We start from the raw sequence: 14,682 nt of genomic DNA on the forward strand, positions 1-14,682 counted from the left end.
TATATATATATATATATAGTAAATATAGTAATATTTAAAAGTAATTTCCCCAAATGTAAGACTCATGTATAGACTGTATTGATTATGGTAATGCAACAAAATCCAGTTATTCTGGAGGGCAATATGCGCAAACATCAGTATAGCAATAGGTCAAATGGTGTCAGCAAATCCACTTTTGTGTTTGCTTGGAAATGTCCCCGACTCTATTTAACAATGTAAGGAAGTGGTTTAATCACTTATTATGCTGTTGAGGAAAGCCATCATGGTGAAGTGGGTCATGGATGACCCTCCTACTTACATGTGGAAATCTCTGATTTTCGACATTGTGACTCAAAATAATACAAAATAATTCTTTTTTTGTCCAAAAAACAAATGTGTGAATTTTACACACGTCAAATGGTTCTTCACAGCTGAGAAATGTGAACATGCTCCATCTCTGTGCTCTGTCACGTGAGATTCACAGAAACATCAAAACATTTAGTACATGACATGAGCAACATCTGCTACAGTGAATGTGAAAGTCCCTTTTTATAGATCAGGCACAAATTCAAACTCAGATGCAGCAGATGAGATGTGGGTTTACCAGTAGCATGTACTTCCTATCAGTATGGTCTTTCTAAGCAACAGCAGTCATGTTTGTACAATTTGTAAGATTGGACAAAATAAGTTTTAATACATTGATTACAACTAATTTAAGTATAAAACATTCTTAATCATGGTTTATGATTACAATTATAAATGCCTAAATGGCCAGGCACCAGAATAGAGACAAGTGAGGCAGAGTCAAAAAAATATTTAAAATCCTTTCAGTGTGTGGGGGCCCAATATTTGGAAGTGCTTACCAGTTGATGTGAAATACTCTGAATCTTGTAAGTGCAAAAACATTTTTATATAGAAAATGGAAAGAGGAGAGATGGGTGAATGTATTTCATATTTTAATATATTTGCATATTGAGTAACATCTAACTATTACTTAGTATCTATGATCTTTGATTAACGTTTGTACTGTATAGACTCAGTGGTCTGTGTTTCTTGATTTGGGGCTGTAAGGACTACTTTGGAAGTAACTCATTTGAACTTTTAGCGTTTTTATCCTGTTCCTCGGTTGTATGCAAAACTCCTTGTTCATTAGTTTTTCCTGTTTATTTTATACTTTTCTCTTCATGTGTCTGTGTCCCATGTTGGATTGAATCTGTTATTTTGTTTTTTAATTTTGCTTTCTTGCTATGTCATTATTTGGACAAGGGTGTGTGTATCAAATCCAACCCGATGGAGAATTAGTTGTGAAGTGCCTGCTTGCAGTCAGTTGCCTACTGGAAATATGTCACATACAATTTGATGAAAGTGATGCTTTTGAAAACATGATATTTCTGACAATAAATGAAAGATTTTTGAAATGGCATGTCTATTTTGTCTCAGCGGAGATGAGATGAGAACAATACAATATGTAATCAAGTGATGACTGATTAACAGTAATGTAAATGCTAAATGCCCTAATACCTGTTGATACTACAACAATGCAAAGTATAGGCTCTTAACCTTGCAGTTTTGCACATATCATGTAAGACTCGATTTCTCCATTTCTTTGCACAAAACTCTCCAGAAAGTGCCATTTAATGGTTTATTTTTCAAAAAAAACTTCCCGGGGGGGCATACCCTAAACTGTTACAACATATGCCAGGCTTGAATAGTCAAAACAACATTCTGTATTTGAGATTAAAGTAAAATGTCTCTCGACTTGTCTTCCTCTTCATCAGGGCTCCTCTGGTTGTTTCTCACTCCTGCTGTGCTGCAGTCTTTCCCTGTGCCCTCTGTGTCAGTGTGGTCAGGAAACAGAAGCTGAAGTGGAACTGCAGCACGTCGCACACTTTGGACCAGAAGTGTCCGGTGAGCCTCTGAAAGAGCCGGTACCGAGCGAGCCAGTGATCCAGCAGCTTTAGCACCACGAAGCCCGCACATGACAGCACCGCCAGCAGCAGATATCCCCGCGTGCGACCGTCCCCGTGCGCCAGCTGCACGCGAACTCCCTTGAACACCGCGATGACGACGTGACAGCCCAGCGCCAACTCGAAACCCCGCTCGTGCGCCAGCGCCAGGCCGTAGCTGAGAATGGACAACAGTGCATGCGCTGCCGCGTGCATCGCGCGCCACTTCTCTGGCACGCGTTCTATGAAGCTGATCCACACAGGAACCCACGCAAAAATCGGTAGGGTGAACCACTGGTCGAGCACGGCGGGAGCGCGCCGTAGCAGCGCCAGGCGTGTCCACTGCACAGGTCCATACAACACAGCCATGAAGGCGAACACCTCTCTCATGTACCGGCTCTGGTGCGTTTCTTGGACGCCTCTGTGCCACAAAAGCCAGTACAGTCCCATGAAGATATAAGCCAGGTTAACCAGACAGTTACAGGGCATCGCCAAGAAACCGGGCAGAGAATCAACCATTTTCTCTGCATAATGGTCAGAAGACAAGTCCACCTCAACTTCGTCGAACAGGTTGGTGTTCGCCAAGGCGACACAGACCACAAAAGGCACCGATACGTGAAGCAGAGCCGACTTCATTACAGATTATTATTGAACGTATTCTAAAGTAAAGCTATTGTGCAATGACCTGCAAACGCAGGGATAGTTTCTACAGAGACTGGGCTCAAAAGTCCGAACTGCTGTTGTTTTTCCGGGTTTTAGCACCACATGATTTAAAATGGAGAGTTTGGATTGGGTGCTCGCCCTAAAAACACACACACACACACACACACACACACACACACACACACACACGAAGGGTAATACCACAATAAAAGATGAGAAATGGTTTTGTCAGATACGAGGAAGGACTGAAACAAAAACAAAGGGTTGTAAAACGTGAAGCAGGATAAAATCAAAGATGACGCAAACACAGGTGGCAGAGGGACGAAGAGGGTGTGATCAAGGAACATTCACAAAGACGGAAACTTGCTGAGTTAAGAGAGAAAAATGTTAAGAGACTGCACCTGTGTTATGAAGATTTAGCCTTCAGACAAAAGGAAGAACCAGCTTTGGTCACAATACACACTATAAAGACTATAGCTGTTATGCTTTAGTTTGTGGACAGCAAAGGGTGGCAGACAGAGCTGCTTTTTACTCTGCTCTCACTGATATCTATTGAAAGCCAACAAACGTACAATATGTGTTTTTACTTTTGGGAAGAAGAGAAAAAAAGACTATTTGGTTTCTCTTTTTATTAGCTAGTTACCAAAATATCACACACACCATGTGCTCAAAATATGCTGTCTTTGGTGTTTTTTGTCCCCAACATCTCCTCCCAGGCAGCGCGGCAATGGTTGTGTTTAGGGTTAAGGTTAGGGTTAGCTGCCTGGAAGGCAACGTTGGAGGCAAAAAATAAGCAAAATATGCACAACATGCAAAACATTTTAAACTTAATTAAATGATAAGGGGAGCAAAGGTATGAGGGCTAGCACGTAATAGCAAAGAATGATGAATGTACAATTTTCTTTTTTTTTCTTTTCTTCCTATGAGCCTTTACTGATTTAGCACTTCTAATAATTTTTTTTCATGATTCTTGCCTCCGTTGTGTGCATAATATTTTCTCTATATCTGTCTTTTGTTTTATGTGAATGCAAAGGTGCTACAGTTTCCATTGATATCTCATTGTATCTGAGGCAGAACACACTCATTCACATGAGAACGTTGCGATCCTACAAAAACAGAGAAACCCTAGATGGCTATTTCCTCAACAGGACCACGTGAATAAAATGTATAAATTAAAAAGTGGATTCCTATTGAAATATGCAATCTTGCCTACCGAATGCTGGTCAAATCAGTGAACTGCAAGATCATCTTCTCAAACCACATACAAGTAATGCCATGCTCTTTCAAATAACACTGAAGCTCAAACCAGGCATTCATAGAAAAATACAGTGCTTCTTGTCAATAGCTGGCATTATAGTGACCTCTCCAAGATGGTATAACTAAGTAAAATGTTACTATGTTGTTGGACAAGTTCATCTCTGCATGAAGAGAGTGTCTTCTCATGGTGCTTTCATCATGTTTGACCTTCCCCCAGCCAACACTGAGCTTGTCTTTTATTCCTCTCAGTGCCATCCATCATCTGTCCACCTCCACAGCTTCTATCTTCTCTTGGTTCCTCCAAAACCTGACAAACAAAGATGGTAGTCAGCCAGCTGTACCTACAAGCATGTCTTTGTGATGTTGGTGAACTGTTGAGACAATAATTGTGAACACACTGCATTCACCAAAGAAAACCAAATTGAAGGCATTACTTCATAATTATAAACTACTAGATATGGATCTAATTTGCTTTTATTTCCTCCTTGGTTTGAAACACTTGGAGACAGAAATGTCACTGAGTAATATGGGTGGTATTCTTATCATCAGTGAGGTAGTCTTTCTCGGAGTAGAGCCGCTGCTCCTTTGCGTCGAAAGGAGCCAGTTGAGGTGGTTTGGGTATCTGGTAAGGATGCCCCCTGGGTGCCTCCCTAGGGAGGTGTTCCAGGCACGTCCAGCTGGGATGAGGCCTCGGGGAAGACCCAGGACTAGGTGGAGGGATTATATCTCCAACCTGGCCTGGGAACGCCTCGGGATCCCCCAGTCGGAGCTGGTTAATGTGACTCAGGTAAGGGAAGTTTGGGGTCCCCTGCTGGAGCTGCTCCCCCCGCGACCCAACCCCGGCTAAGCGGACAAAGATGGATGGATGGATGTACGTACGGGTGAATGCTAATGAAATAATGAAAGCAGTATCCTCAACGCATTGTTGCCGGAGATTTTATGTGTTTGACGCAAAAGCCCTATTCTCATAGATTAAAGCCCTATTTTCACGAAATAAAGCTCTATTCGCATGGAATAGTGAAAATATGATGAGCAGAACAATTACTATGTCAGGTGTTCAAGCAGAAGTCGGTTCAGGAGCAGCTAAACCAGTATGGCATTCTCATAGAAATAGAATGAGAGTGGAATGGACATTGTTTGCAGTGGTCATTTGACTAGTTAAAAAGAAAAATGGCGCTCAGCACTGTGCATTGACCAAAGAAATAGAATGAGTTAGCCAACTACAACGATCACAGTTCTTTGCAATGGCATTGGTACGCATAAAAATGTCCGCCGCTTTAACCATCCTGCTATATTGATTTGAATGAGAATGTCTGCGTTACTCTCATTCTATTTCTATGGCATTTTTCATCAACATCTTTATATCAGAGGTGGTAAAAGGTTGACGATATGTGCAAACTGCATGTGGCTCTGTTAGCTAACATGCAGTCCTTCTACCTGAAGCAGTGCGTGTCCCAGAGGAAGAGGCGAAGTCTCCAGCAGGAGGATGTCTGCTGTCAGTGTAAGCCGATTGGTTATAGTTGTAGGGCTGGCTTCTATAAGGCAAACATACAGCACAAATGTCCAGAATGTAGTGGTAGTGGAAGAATTTCAGCTTCTACAATACAAGGCGTGTAGTCTCCATTTTTATCTCTTTACTGACCTCTGACGGCCAAAGAGATATCCCAGCACCCCTCCTGTTCCCATGCCGGTCCAGAAGCCTCCGCCTGTGCCAGGAGGAAATTGGCCTCGTGGGTACTGTTGTCCGTGAGTGTAGTCACTGTGGAAACCATAGCCTGGGTTTGCACCAGAATTGCCTTAACACAAAACAAGAACAGATTTAAGATTTCAGGAAGGTCTTTTTTTTTTATTTTTTATCTTATTTCATACTACAGTGCTTATTTAGCAATCGGGCACATCCTTCATAACAAAAGGTGATGTATTTCTTTAAGGAAGTGAATCTGCAGTCCAAACAAGACTGTCTATTGTTTCTCTATCCATGCTTAATCGTTCTGCATCAGCTACCTGTGAAGTCAGGTTTAAATCCCGGGGGTGGTGGTCCTGCAGTCGAGCCATAGTGATTATCTCTGGGGTAACCAGCCTGTCCGCTGTCCTGCCCCGACTGGGCTGTGTTCCCGCTGAGGAACAGCTTGTAGACGCCGTAGGCTAAGACCAGAAGCACGGCGACCACCAGCAGGCCTCCTGAGTCCTCGCTGCCTGAGGGGTACGAGCTCTGGTGGCTATGCTGGCTGTTCTGCTGACGTTGATGCTTGTTTCCAGAGAAACCGCTGAAGAAGCTGGAGGCAAAGCCCCCGAGACCTGAGACAAAGAAACAGAAACATAATCTCTCTTAATATCTACGTAGTCCTTTTGTGAAGATGAAGCCTCATCAATTTTACAACTCTATCCTCCTACCTCCAAATCCCTTGAATCCACTGTCGGAACCCCTGCTGCCTTGTTTCGTCCTCTGGCCCTCTGTGGTCAGTTCCAGTGTGTACTCCAGCCCACAGGAGCCCTTTAGTACGAAGGCATCAGCAGGGTGACTGTAGCCCTCACAGCTCACCTCAATGCGACCAAATCGGTAGGCATTGTCCATATCAGTCTTACACTCCCACTGTGAAGGGGTGACCACATCATTCAAAACCTTATTCTCATATTCAAACACACCAAGGATAAGGGTTCTTCACACAATTACACAAACAAACTTGCTTCTTTTTTTCTCTGTGGTATATGGAGGTGCACTGATTACAATTTTCTAGGCTGATTCCGATTTCCGATTTTTCATTGAGTTTGACCTACCAATTTTAGCCGATTCTGATTAAATTTTTTCTAACCACTTTACAGCACACACAAATATTTATTTTCTATCTTTTCTTTAATAGAACATTTTACATTTTGCATAGAACATATAATAATAATCGATATACTATATAAATTACTCCTGGTGTGGGAAATTCACTCACACATCTACAGTGCAGTGTTATGGAGGAACCATTTCCTTCCTTTCACATCCAATAAAAAAAATTTGATAAACTAAACTTATGTATGAAAACAGGTAATGGCAATACAATAATATATAAATAACAAATAACAAAATAAATAAATATAGCCTTGCAGTATAAAGATTTTTGTCAAAAGCCGTCTATAAGCAGTGATTGTTAGAGTGCGTGTCAGAGAATAGCACACGTGCATTGACACGCGCTTCACACTGCGTGCGTTGTTTGTGTTCTTCACCTGCTTGCTAGGTTGCACGTGGCTGTTGATTCAATATAATGGCGACTGTTGAACGCCCTTGCTCACGTTTGTATTTTATGTGCATTATTTACATGCTACAGTAGTTACGCTGCATTAAGATAATGTAATTAATAGTGGGTTTATTGTTATTTGCTAGTATATATAATTCCTATGCATTGTGTATGGTAGCCTTTACAGTGTTATTTATTTACGTACAGCATTTGACCAGCATAAAATCAGCATATGTAAGACTGACCAGCCCATTATGATACCAGGTCCCCTAAAGTCATGCCAATGCCAATAGAGTACTTTCTTTTTTTTTATAAGTAGTAATATACTATAGTAGTACATAAGTGATGTAAGTATCTTGGCACGCTGAAATGCTAACTCTGTCATATAACCCACGCTCGACTTAACCACACCACAGACTGGAAACTGCTGCTGCGTAAGTGGGCCAATCACACATTGCATTAAATCAAAAAATGAATTTGATGTTGGTCAGCTAAAATAGCTATTTTTTGAATACATCAACTTGGACTTTGGGAATTATGATGGTAATTTTTTGCTATTTTGTTACATTTTGAACCAAATGATTAGTCGAGAAAACAATCTTCAGATTAATCAATTGTTTCAGCCCTACTTCTGAGCAAATGTCATATTCCATACACGTTATCTCTCTGTCCTAGCTGCCCACCAAAGCCTCCCTCCTCACCTGTACATCCACTCCATCCCAGCCTTTGTTCTGACACTGGATCACCTCTGGGACGAAGGCCTGGCATCCCGCAGAGCCTCCAACACATTGGAGCTGAGGCACTGGGCTGGAGCGCCTCGCCGTGGTGTAGCGACCCTTGTAGAGAGTCAACACCTGGACGTCCCGCAGCATCACGCTGCCTGCAGTGGGGAGAGGAGAAAAGTCCCTTCACAAGCATGCTCCATGCTAAAAAAAAGGCAATTACTCTGGAAGCAACAGGTTTTCCAGAGAATGGAGTTTTTTTGTATTTTTTAGTAATTTTGAGTAATGTTTTTTGAAGGCTGTACTGGTGCTAAATAGCACAACAACAGAACATTTCTACATCTTTTTTAACACACCTTTCCCAGTAGGAGACAATACATTATAGAATTTTTGTTTTGTTTTCATCCTGCGAGTTCCATGCAGCTTTTCAGGTAAAGAATGAAAAATATTGTACATAATCACGCACAGGAAAACACACACCCACCCAACTGCCATTTCAACATTCTGCCCTCTGGACGCAGGTGCAGGTCCCTGAGCTGCAAGAGCGCTCAGTGCCACTTTGTGTATATCTTTTTTTGTTATTTTGTGTCAGTAATTCTGTACTTCCGGGTTTCTGTAAGCCTGCTGTCCATAACGTACAGTGTTGTGAATAAGAATTTCCCCTTTTGGGACCATAAACAACAACAACAACAACATAACCAGAAGGAAAAGAAGGACGCGAATATAAGTTACAGTTAGGGGTGGGCAATATATTGATATTATATCGATATCGTGATATGAGACTAGATATCGTCTTAGATTTTGGATATCGTAAAATCGTAATATATTTAGTGTGGTCTTTTCCTGGTGTTGAAGGCTGCATTAGAGTAAAGTGATGTAATTTTCTGAACTCAACAGACTGTTCTAGCTGTTGTATTATTTGTCTTTACACACTTTGTCATTAAATCGACATCCACAAAATACAGAATCATTGCAGTGAACGGCCAGATGGATTTGCTAAGCTATTGAAGAGATACAATTAAACGAATAATATATAATAAGTAACGATGCTGAAGTTGGCATCCGATTATTATTAGAAGTAGTAGTAATTATGCTATTTACCTGTGACGCACTTAGCAAAATGTAACTTCCTTGATGTGAAATATTGACACTGGTGACGTTAGATAAAATTGTGAGTTTAACTAGCAAGAAATAACAGGAATTAACGTTACTCCACTCTTACAGGAGCATGAGTGACACTGATACGGACATTTCTATAACACTAGCTAACGTTAATGCCTTCCAACTGAGACTACCGTACATATCTAGAAGAGCAACTTGTGTCGTGGATTTTCTTTGCAGGTTCGGTAACTTTACGCCTAACGTTAGCATGTTCTTACTATGTTCCGTTAAAACGAATGTTAGAATTGAACATAATGTACCCGGTGTGTATTTCATACAGTCTATAAACTCTTTAATTGACATAGTTTAATTTTACTTTATTTTAAATTTAGCTAGTAAGTTGGAAAGCTGTCGGAATTCGTGGTGTTTTGTCTGTTTGGTCGCCGCTACATGGTTACCGATTGCCTGTTGTTGTTAACGTTACTTTGCTACTGAAACTATAGATGTATATATACTGACTGTCGGTATATCTATGGCTACTGAAACAGGTCAAAAGACGGAAGCAATACTTACCATCATCCCAACTATTGATGTGCCCCGCCAAGAAAAATTGCAACACAGCTGTAATATACCATTTCATTTCCTTGCTGTGTAATGTTCCTCTCCACAACTAATTCAAGTTATTATTAAAATGGAAACGATCACTCTGCATTACATTAACATTACCGTACACCTCTTTCTTTCCGACACCTCTCTCCACAAGAAACAGTAACTTCCGTGTTGCGTCAACTGTTTTTGCTGTCGCAACCAATGGGAGCCGAGCACGACTGCTACACGGCTCTGAATTTATCTCTCTAATAAAGCGGGACTGTGTGTGTGTGTGTGTTTATCTCTCTAATAAAGCGGGACTGTGTGTGTGTGTGTGTGTGTGTGTGTGTGTGTGTGTGTGTGTGTGTGTGTGTGTGTGTGTGTGTGTGTGTGTGTGTGTGTGTGTGTGTGTGTTCGTGTGTTCGTGTGTTCTATTCACACTTGGTTTCCTGGGGTTTGGAAGTGCTCAGAGCATTTCGCTAAGAGGAAACTCAGTAAGGCATTTTGACCCCCCCCCTCCATCTCTCTCTCTCTCTCTCATTGACTGTAAATATTAATTATAATAATACTACTAATTAACATCTCTCTCTCTCATTGATTGTAAATATTAATTATTCTAATAATACTAATATACTAATAATACTAATTAATATCTCTCTTTCCCTCTCTCATTGACTGTAAATATTAATTATAATAATAATAATAATATACTAATAATACTAATTAATAGCTCTCTCATTGATTAAATATTAATTATAATAATAATAATAATATACTAATAATACTAATTAATAGCTCTCTCTCCCATTGACTGTAAATATTAATAATAATAATAATAATAATAATAATAATAATATACTTATACTAATAATCCATCCCATGGGCCCACCACCTGTGGGAGGAACCACTGGAGTCGGTTGCGTTGCCACACGGGTGGCAGTGAAGGTCATGGGCCTCGACGGACCAGACCCGGGCAGCAGACGCTGGCTCTGGGGACGTGGAATGTAACCTCTCTGTGGGGGAAGGAGCCGGAACTTGTGCGGGAGGTGGAGCGCTACCGGTTAGATCTGGTGGGGATTACCTCTACGCACAGTCTCAGTTCTGGAACCATACTCCTGGATAGGGGTTGGACTCTTTTCTTCTCCGGAGTTGCCCAGGGTGTGAGGCGCTGGGCGGGTGTGGGGATACTCACAAGCCCCCGGCTGAGCGCCGCTACGTTGGAGTTTAACCCGGTAGACGAGAGGGTCGCCTCCCTACGCCTGCGGGTTGTGGGGAAAACTCTGACTGTTGTTTGTGCATATGCACCAAACAAGAGTTCGGAGTATTCGGCCTTCTTGGAGACCTTGAGTGGAGTCCTGCATGGGGCTCCAGTGGGGGACTCCATAGTTCTGCTGGGGGACTTCAACGCGCACGTGGGCAATGATGGAGACACATGGAGAGGCGTGATTGGGAGGAACGGCCTCCCTGATCTAAACCAGAGTGGTTGTTTGTTGTTGGACTTCTGTGCTAGTCATGGATTGTCTATAACGAACACCATGTTCGAACATAGGGTACTCATAAGTGTACTTGGTACCAGAGCACCCTAGGCCAAAGGTCAATGATCGATCTTATAATCGTTTCATCTGATCTGAGGCTGTATGTTTTGGACACTCGGGTGAAGAGAGGGGCGGCGCTGTCAACCGATCACCATCTGGTGGTGAGTTGGGTCAGGGGGTGGGGGAAGACTCTGGACAGACCTGGTAAGCCCAAATGGGTAGTGCGGGTAGTGCGTCTGGAGGAGGCCCCTGTCCGACAGACTTTCAACTCACACCTCCGGCGGAGCTTTTCGTGCATCCCTGTGGAGGCTGGGGGCATTGAACCCGAGTGGACAATGTTCAAAGTTTCCATTGCTTAAGCTGCGGCGAGGAGCTGTGGTCTTATGGTCTTAGGTGCCTCAAGGGGCGGTAACCCACGAACACTGTGGTGGACACCGGTCAGGGAAGCAATCCGACTGAAGGAGTCTTTCCGGGATATGTTATCCCAGAGGACTCCGGAGGCAGTTGCAAGGTACCGAAGGGCTGCAGCCTCTGCTGTGAAAGAGGCAAAGCAGCGGGTGTGGGAGAAGTTCGGAGAAGACATGGAGAAGGACTTTCAGTTGGCACCAAGGTACTTCTGGAAAACCGTTCACCACCTCAGGAGGGGGAAGCGGGGAACCATCCAAGCTGTGTACAGTAAGGATGGGACGCTGTTGACCTCAACTGAGGAGGTAATAGGGCGGTGGAAGGAGCACTTTGAGGAACTCCTAAATCCGACTAATACGCCCTCTATGGTAGAGGCAGAGCTGGAGGATGATGGGGGATTGTCGTCAATTTCCCTGGTGGAAGTTGCTGAGGTAGTTAAACAACTCCACAGTGGCAAAGCCCCAGGGATTGATGAGATCCGTCCAGAAATGCTTAAAGCTCTGGGTGTGGAGGGGTTGTCTTGGTTGACACGCCTCTTCAACATTGCGTGGAAGTCTGGGACGGTGCCTAAGGAGTGGCAGACCGGGGTGGTGGTTCCCCTTTTTAAAAAGGGGGACCAGAGGGTATGTGCCAATTACAGGGGTATCACACTTCTCAGCCTCCCCGGTAAAGTCTACTCCAAGGTGCTGGAAAGGAGGGTTCGGTCGATAGTCGAACCTCAGGTTGAAGAGGAACAATGCGGATTCCGTCCTGGTCGTGGAACAACGGACCAGATTTTTCCGTTGCAAGGATCCTGGAGGGAGCCTGGGAGTATGCCCAACTGGTCTACATGTGTTTTGTGGATCTGGAGAAGGCGTATGACCAGGTGCCCCAGGAGATACTGTGGGAGGTGCTGCGGGAGTACGGGGTGAGGGGGTCCCTTCTCAGGGCCATCCAATCTCTATACGACCAAAGCGAGAGCTGTGTCCGGGTTCTCGGCAGTAAGTCGGACTCCTTTCAGGTGAGAGTTGGCCTCCGCCAGGGCTGCGCTTTGTCACCAATCCTGTTTGTAGTATTTATGGACAGGATATCGAGGCGTAGTCGGGGTGGAGAGGGGTTGCAGTTCGGTGGGCTGGGGATCTCATCGCTGCTTTTTGCAGATGATGTGGTCCTGATGGCATCATCAGCCTGTGACCTTCAGCACTCACTGGATCGGTTCACAGCCGAGTGTGAAGCGGCTGGGATGAGGATCAGCACCTCTAAATTGGAGGCCATGGTTTTCAGCAGGAAACCGATGGAGTGCCTTCGCCAGGTAGGGAATGAGTCCTTACCCCAAGTGAAGGAGTTCAAGTACCTTGGGGTCTTGTTCGCCAGTGAGGGAACAATGGAGCAGGAGATTGGTCGGAGAAGAGTATTACATTCAATTTATCGCACCGTTGTGACGAAACGAGAGCTGAGCCAGAAGGCAAAGCTCTCAATCTACCGGTCAGTTTTTGTTCCTACCCTCACCTATGGTCATGAAGGCTGGGTCATGACCGAAAGAACAAGATCCAGGGTACAAGATGGGTTTCCTCAGGAGGGTAGCTGGCGTCTCCCTTAGAGATAGGGTGAGAAGCTCAGTCATCCGTGAGGAGCTCAGCGTCAAAAGGAACCAGTTGAGGTGATTCGGGCATCTGGTAAGGATGCCCCCTGGGCGCCTCCCTAGGGAGGTGTTTCAGGCACGTCCAGCTGGGAGGAGGCCTCGGGGAAGACCCAGGACTAGGTGGAGGGATTATATCTCCAACCTGGCCTGGGAACGCCTCGGGATACCCCAGTCGGAGCTGGTTAATGTGGCTCGGGAAAGGGAAGTTTGTGGTCCACTGCTGGAGCTGCTACCCCCGCGACCCGATACCGGATAAGTGGACGAAGATGGATGGATTATACTAATAATACAAATTAATCTCTCTCTCTCATTGACTGTAAATATAATAATAATAATATACTAATACTAAAATACTAATTAATATCTCTCTCTCTCTCTCATTGACTGTAAATATTAATTATAATACTAATATACTAATACTAATACTAATTAATCTCTCTCTCTCATTGACTGTAAATATTAATATAATATACTAATACTAATTAATCTCTCTCTCTCTCTCTCTCATTGACTGTAAATATTAATTATAATAATCTCATTCTCATTCAGAGACCCAAACAGGGATGTCTGTCTGTCAGACTCAGATACTACCATATCAGCAGAGCAATAACGTAAGGCACAGCATACTACTGTATATGGCAGGTGGTTTTTTTTCTTTAAGTATTGTGATTGTATTCTTGTAATATTAGGCTATAACTTATTTTTCTCAAAATATTACAATATTACAAGAACACTATTAAAATGCCTTGGGGGGGCAGTAACATTTCGGCAGGCTCCATGAACCCATGCCTAAAATGCCCCACTAACTCTGGATTGCAAAGACAAACTTTTCAGGACCATTAGTAGGTCATACCATGCAAGTATAGAAAATTGGGTAATTGACAGACTGCTGTCCTGAGTAAGGGGGGGTGCAGTCACATTTCGGCAGGCTCCCATGAACCCATGCCAAAAAAATGAAAAGATTAAATGATGTCTGCAATGCGTGGAAAATAGCACTCACAATGACATATGTAGTACCAACACGCTATTTATTGTTTATTTACAAAAAATGTCAAAAAAACGAGTGAAACAATGAGAAATTAAAGCTGCAAGCGATGAACGGGCCCTCGCATTCCGCACACGTCGGGGTTGCCGACAGCTCTCAGTTGACCCGGACGAGTATTATTCCCATCCTGGACATTACGCCGGTATTAATATCCAACAATGCAATGCGGTAGTAACAACCTTATATACTGTCTACATAGACATATATAAAATGGACCAACAGATCCCGTTGCTCTGGACGGAGACCAGTGAAGAATATTAGAAGCACTGCGCAGCCTCAAACTGAGCTTGAAGACATAGATGTGATGTGAGCACCCTGTCTGAAAGTTTTAAGTCTTCTGGTAGCTGTGCCAAGAGAAATCTCAATCATTCCCAATCTTGCAGAGACGGAGAGCGTAGGTATATGTAAGGAGATAACATAGGCACAGGCTAATTATTGCTAACTAAAATGCTAGTTAACATTAGTAATTAAACTTAAACAGCTAATGTAAGTCGAAACTGCCTGCGAGCTTCTCCTGTACTATACGGTAATTCCTCTACTATGCCATCCGACGGAAAGGAGAGAGAAAGAAAAGGAGAGTGCAGCGGTCCGGAGGA

At 43.3% G+C, this 14,682-nt stretch overlaps 2 protein-coding genes across 3 annotated transcripts; both read right to left on the reverse strand.

Annotated features, from left to right (window-relative positions):
* Window positions 1-1,607: 1,607 nt before the first annotated feature.
* Window positions 1,608-3,101, reverse strand: tmem187 (transmembrane protein 187). Its single transcript, XM_078267161.1, has one exon. It carries the CDS (start codon window positions 2,559-2,561, stop codon window positions 1,776-1,778), a length of 786 nt encoding a protein of 261 aa, XP_078123287.1. The 5' UTR covers window positions 2,562-3,101; the 3' UTR covers window positions 1,608-1,775.
* A 101-nt stretch (window positions 3,102-3,202) lies between these two features.
* Window positions 3,203-9,703, reverse strand: saraf (store-operated calcium entry-associated regulatory factor). 2 transcript variants are annotated; one of them, XM_078267148.1, is made up of 7 exons: window positions 9,619-9,703; window positions 7,771-7,949; window positions 6,240-6,438; window positions 5,850-6,143; window positions 5,488-5,641; window positions 5,283-5,380; window positions 3,203-4,152 (listed from the first exon to the last, which is right to left on the reverse strand). In XM_078267148.1, the coding sequence occupies exons 2-7, from the start codon at window positions 7,939-7,941 to the stop codon at window positions 4,127-4,129; spliced, it is 942 nt and encodes a 313-aa protein (XP_078123274.1). In that variant the 5' UTR covers window positions 7,942-7,949; window positions 9,619-9,703; the 3' UTR covers window positions 3,203-4,126. The 2 variants fall into 2 exon arrangements, with proteins under 2 accessions (XP_078123274.1, XP_078123265.1); XM_078267139.1 differs by having other exon boundaries at window positions 9,466-9,665.
* Between the last annotated feature and the right edge of the window lie 4,979 nt (window positions 9,704-14,682).

Source organism: Sander vitreus, chromosome 2, assembly GCF_031162955.1.
Source record: "Sander vitreus isolate 19-12246 chromosome 2, sanVit1, whole genome shotgun sequence".
NCBI lineage: Eukaryota > Metazoa > Chordata > Actinopteri > Perciformes > Percidae > Sander > Sander vitreus.

Bases quoted from the DNA above. Each gene is read 5' to 3' on its own strand.
- tmem187 (XM_078267161.1), bottom strand. From the start codon at position 2,561: ATGAAGTCGGCTCTGCTTCACGTATCGGTGCCTTTTGTGGTCTGTGTC.
- saraf (XM_078267139.1), bottom strand. From the start codon at position 9,532: ATGAAATGGTATATTACAGCTGTGTTGCAATTTTTCTTGGCGGGGCAC. The intron at 7,950-9,465 runs GTAAGTATTGCT...TCCCCACTGCAG, and splicing joins CATCAATAGTTGGGATGATG to GCAGCGTGATGCTGCGGGAC. The intron at 4,153-5,282 runs GTAGAAGGACTG...TTTGTTTGTCAG, and splicing joins TGGGACACGCACTGCTTCAG to GTTTTGGAGGAACCAAGAGA.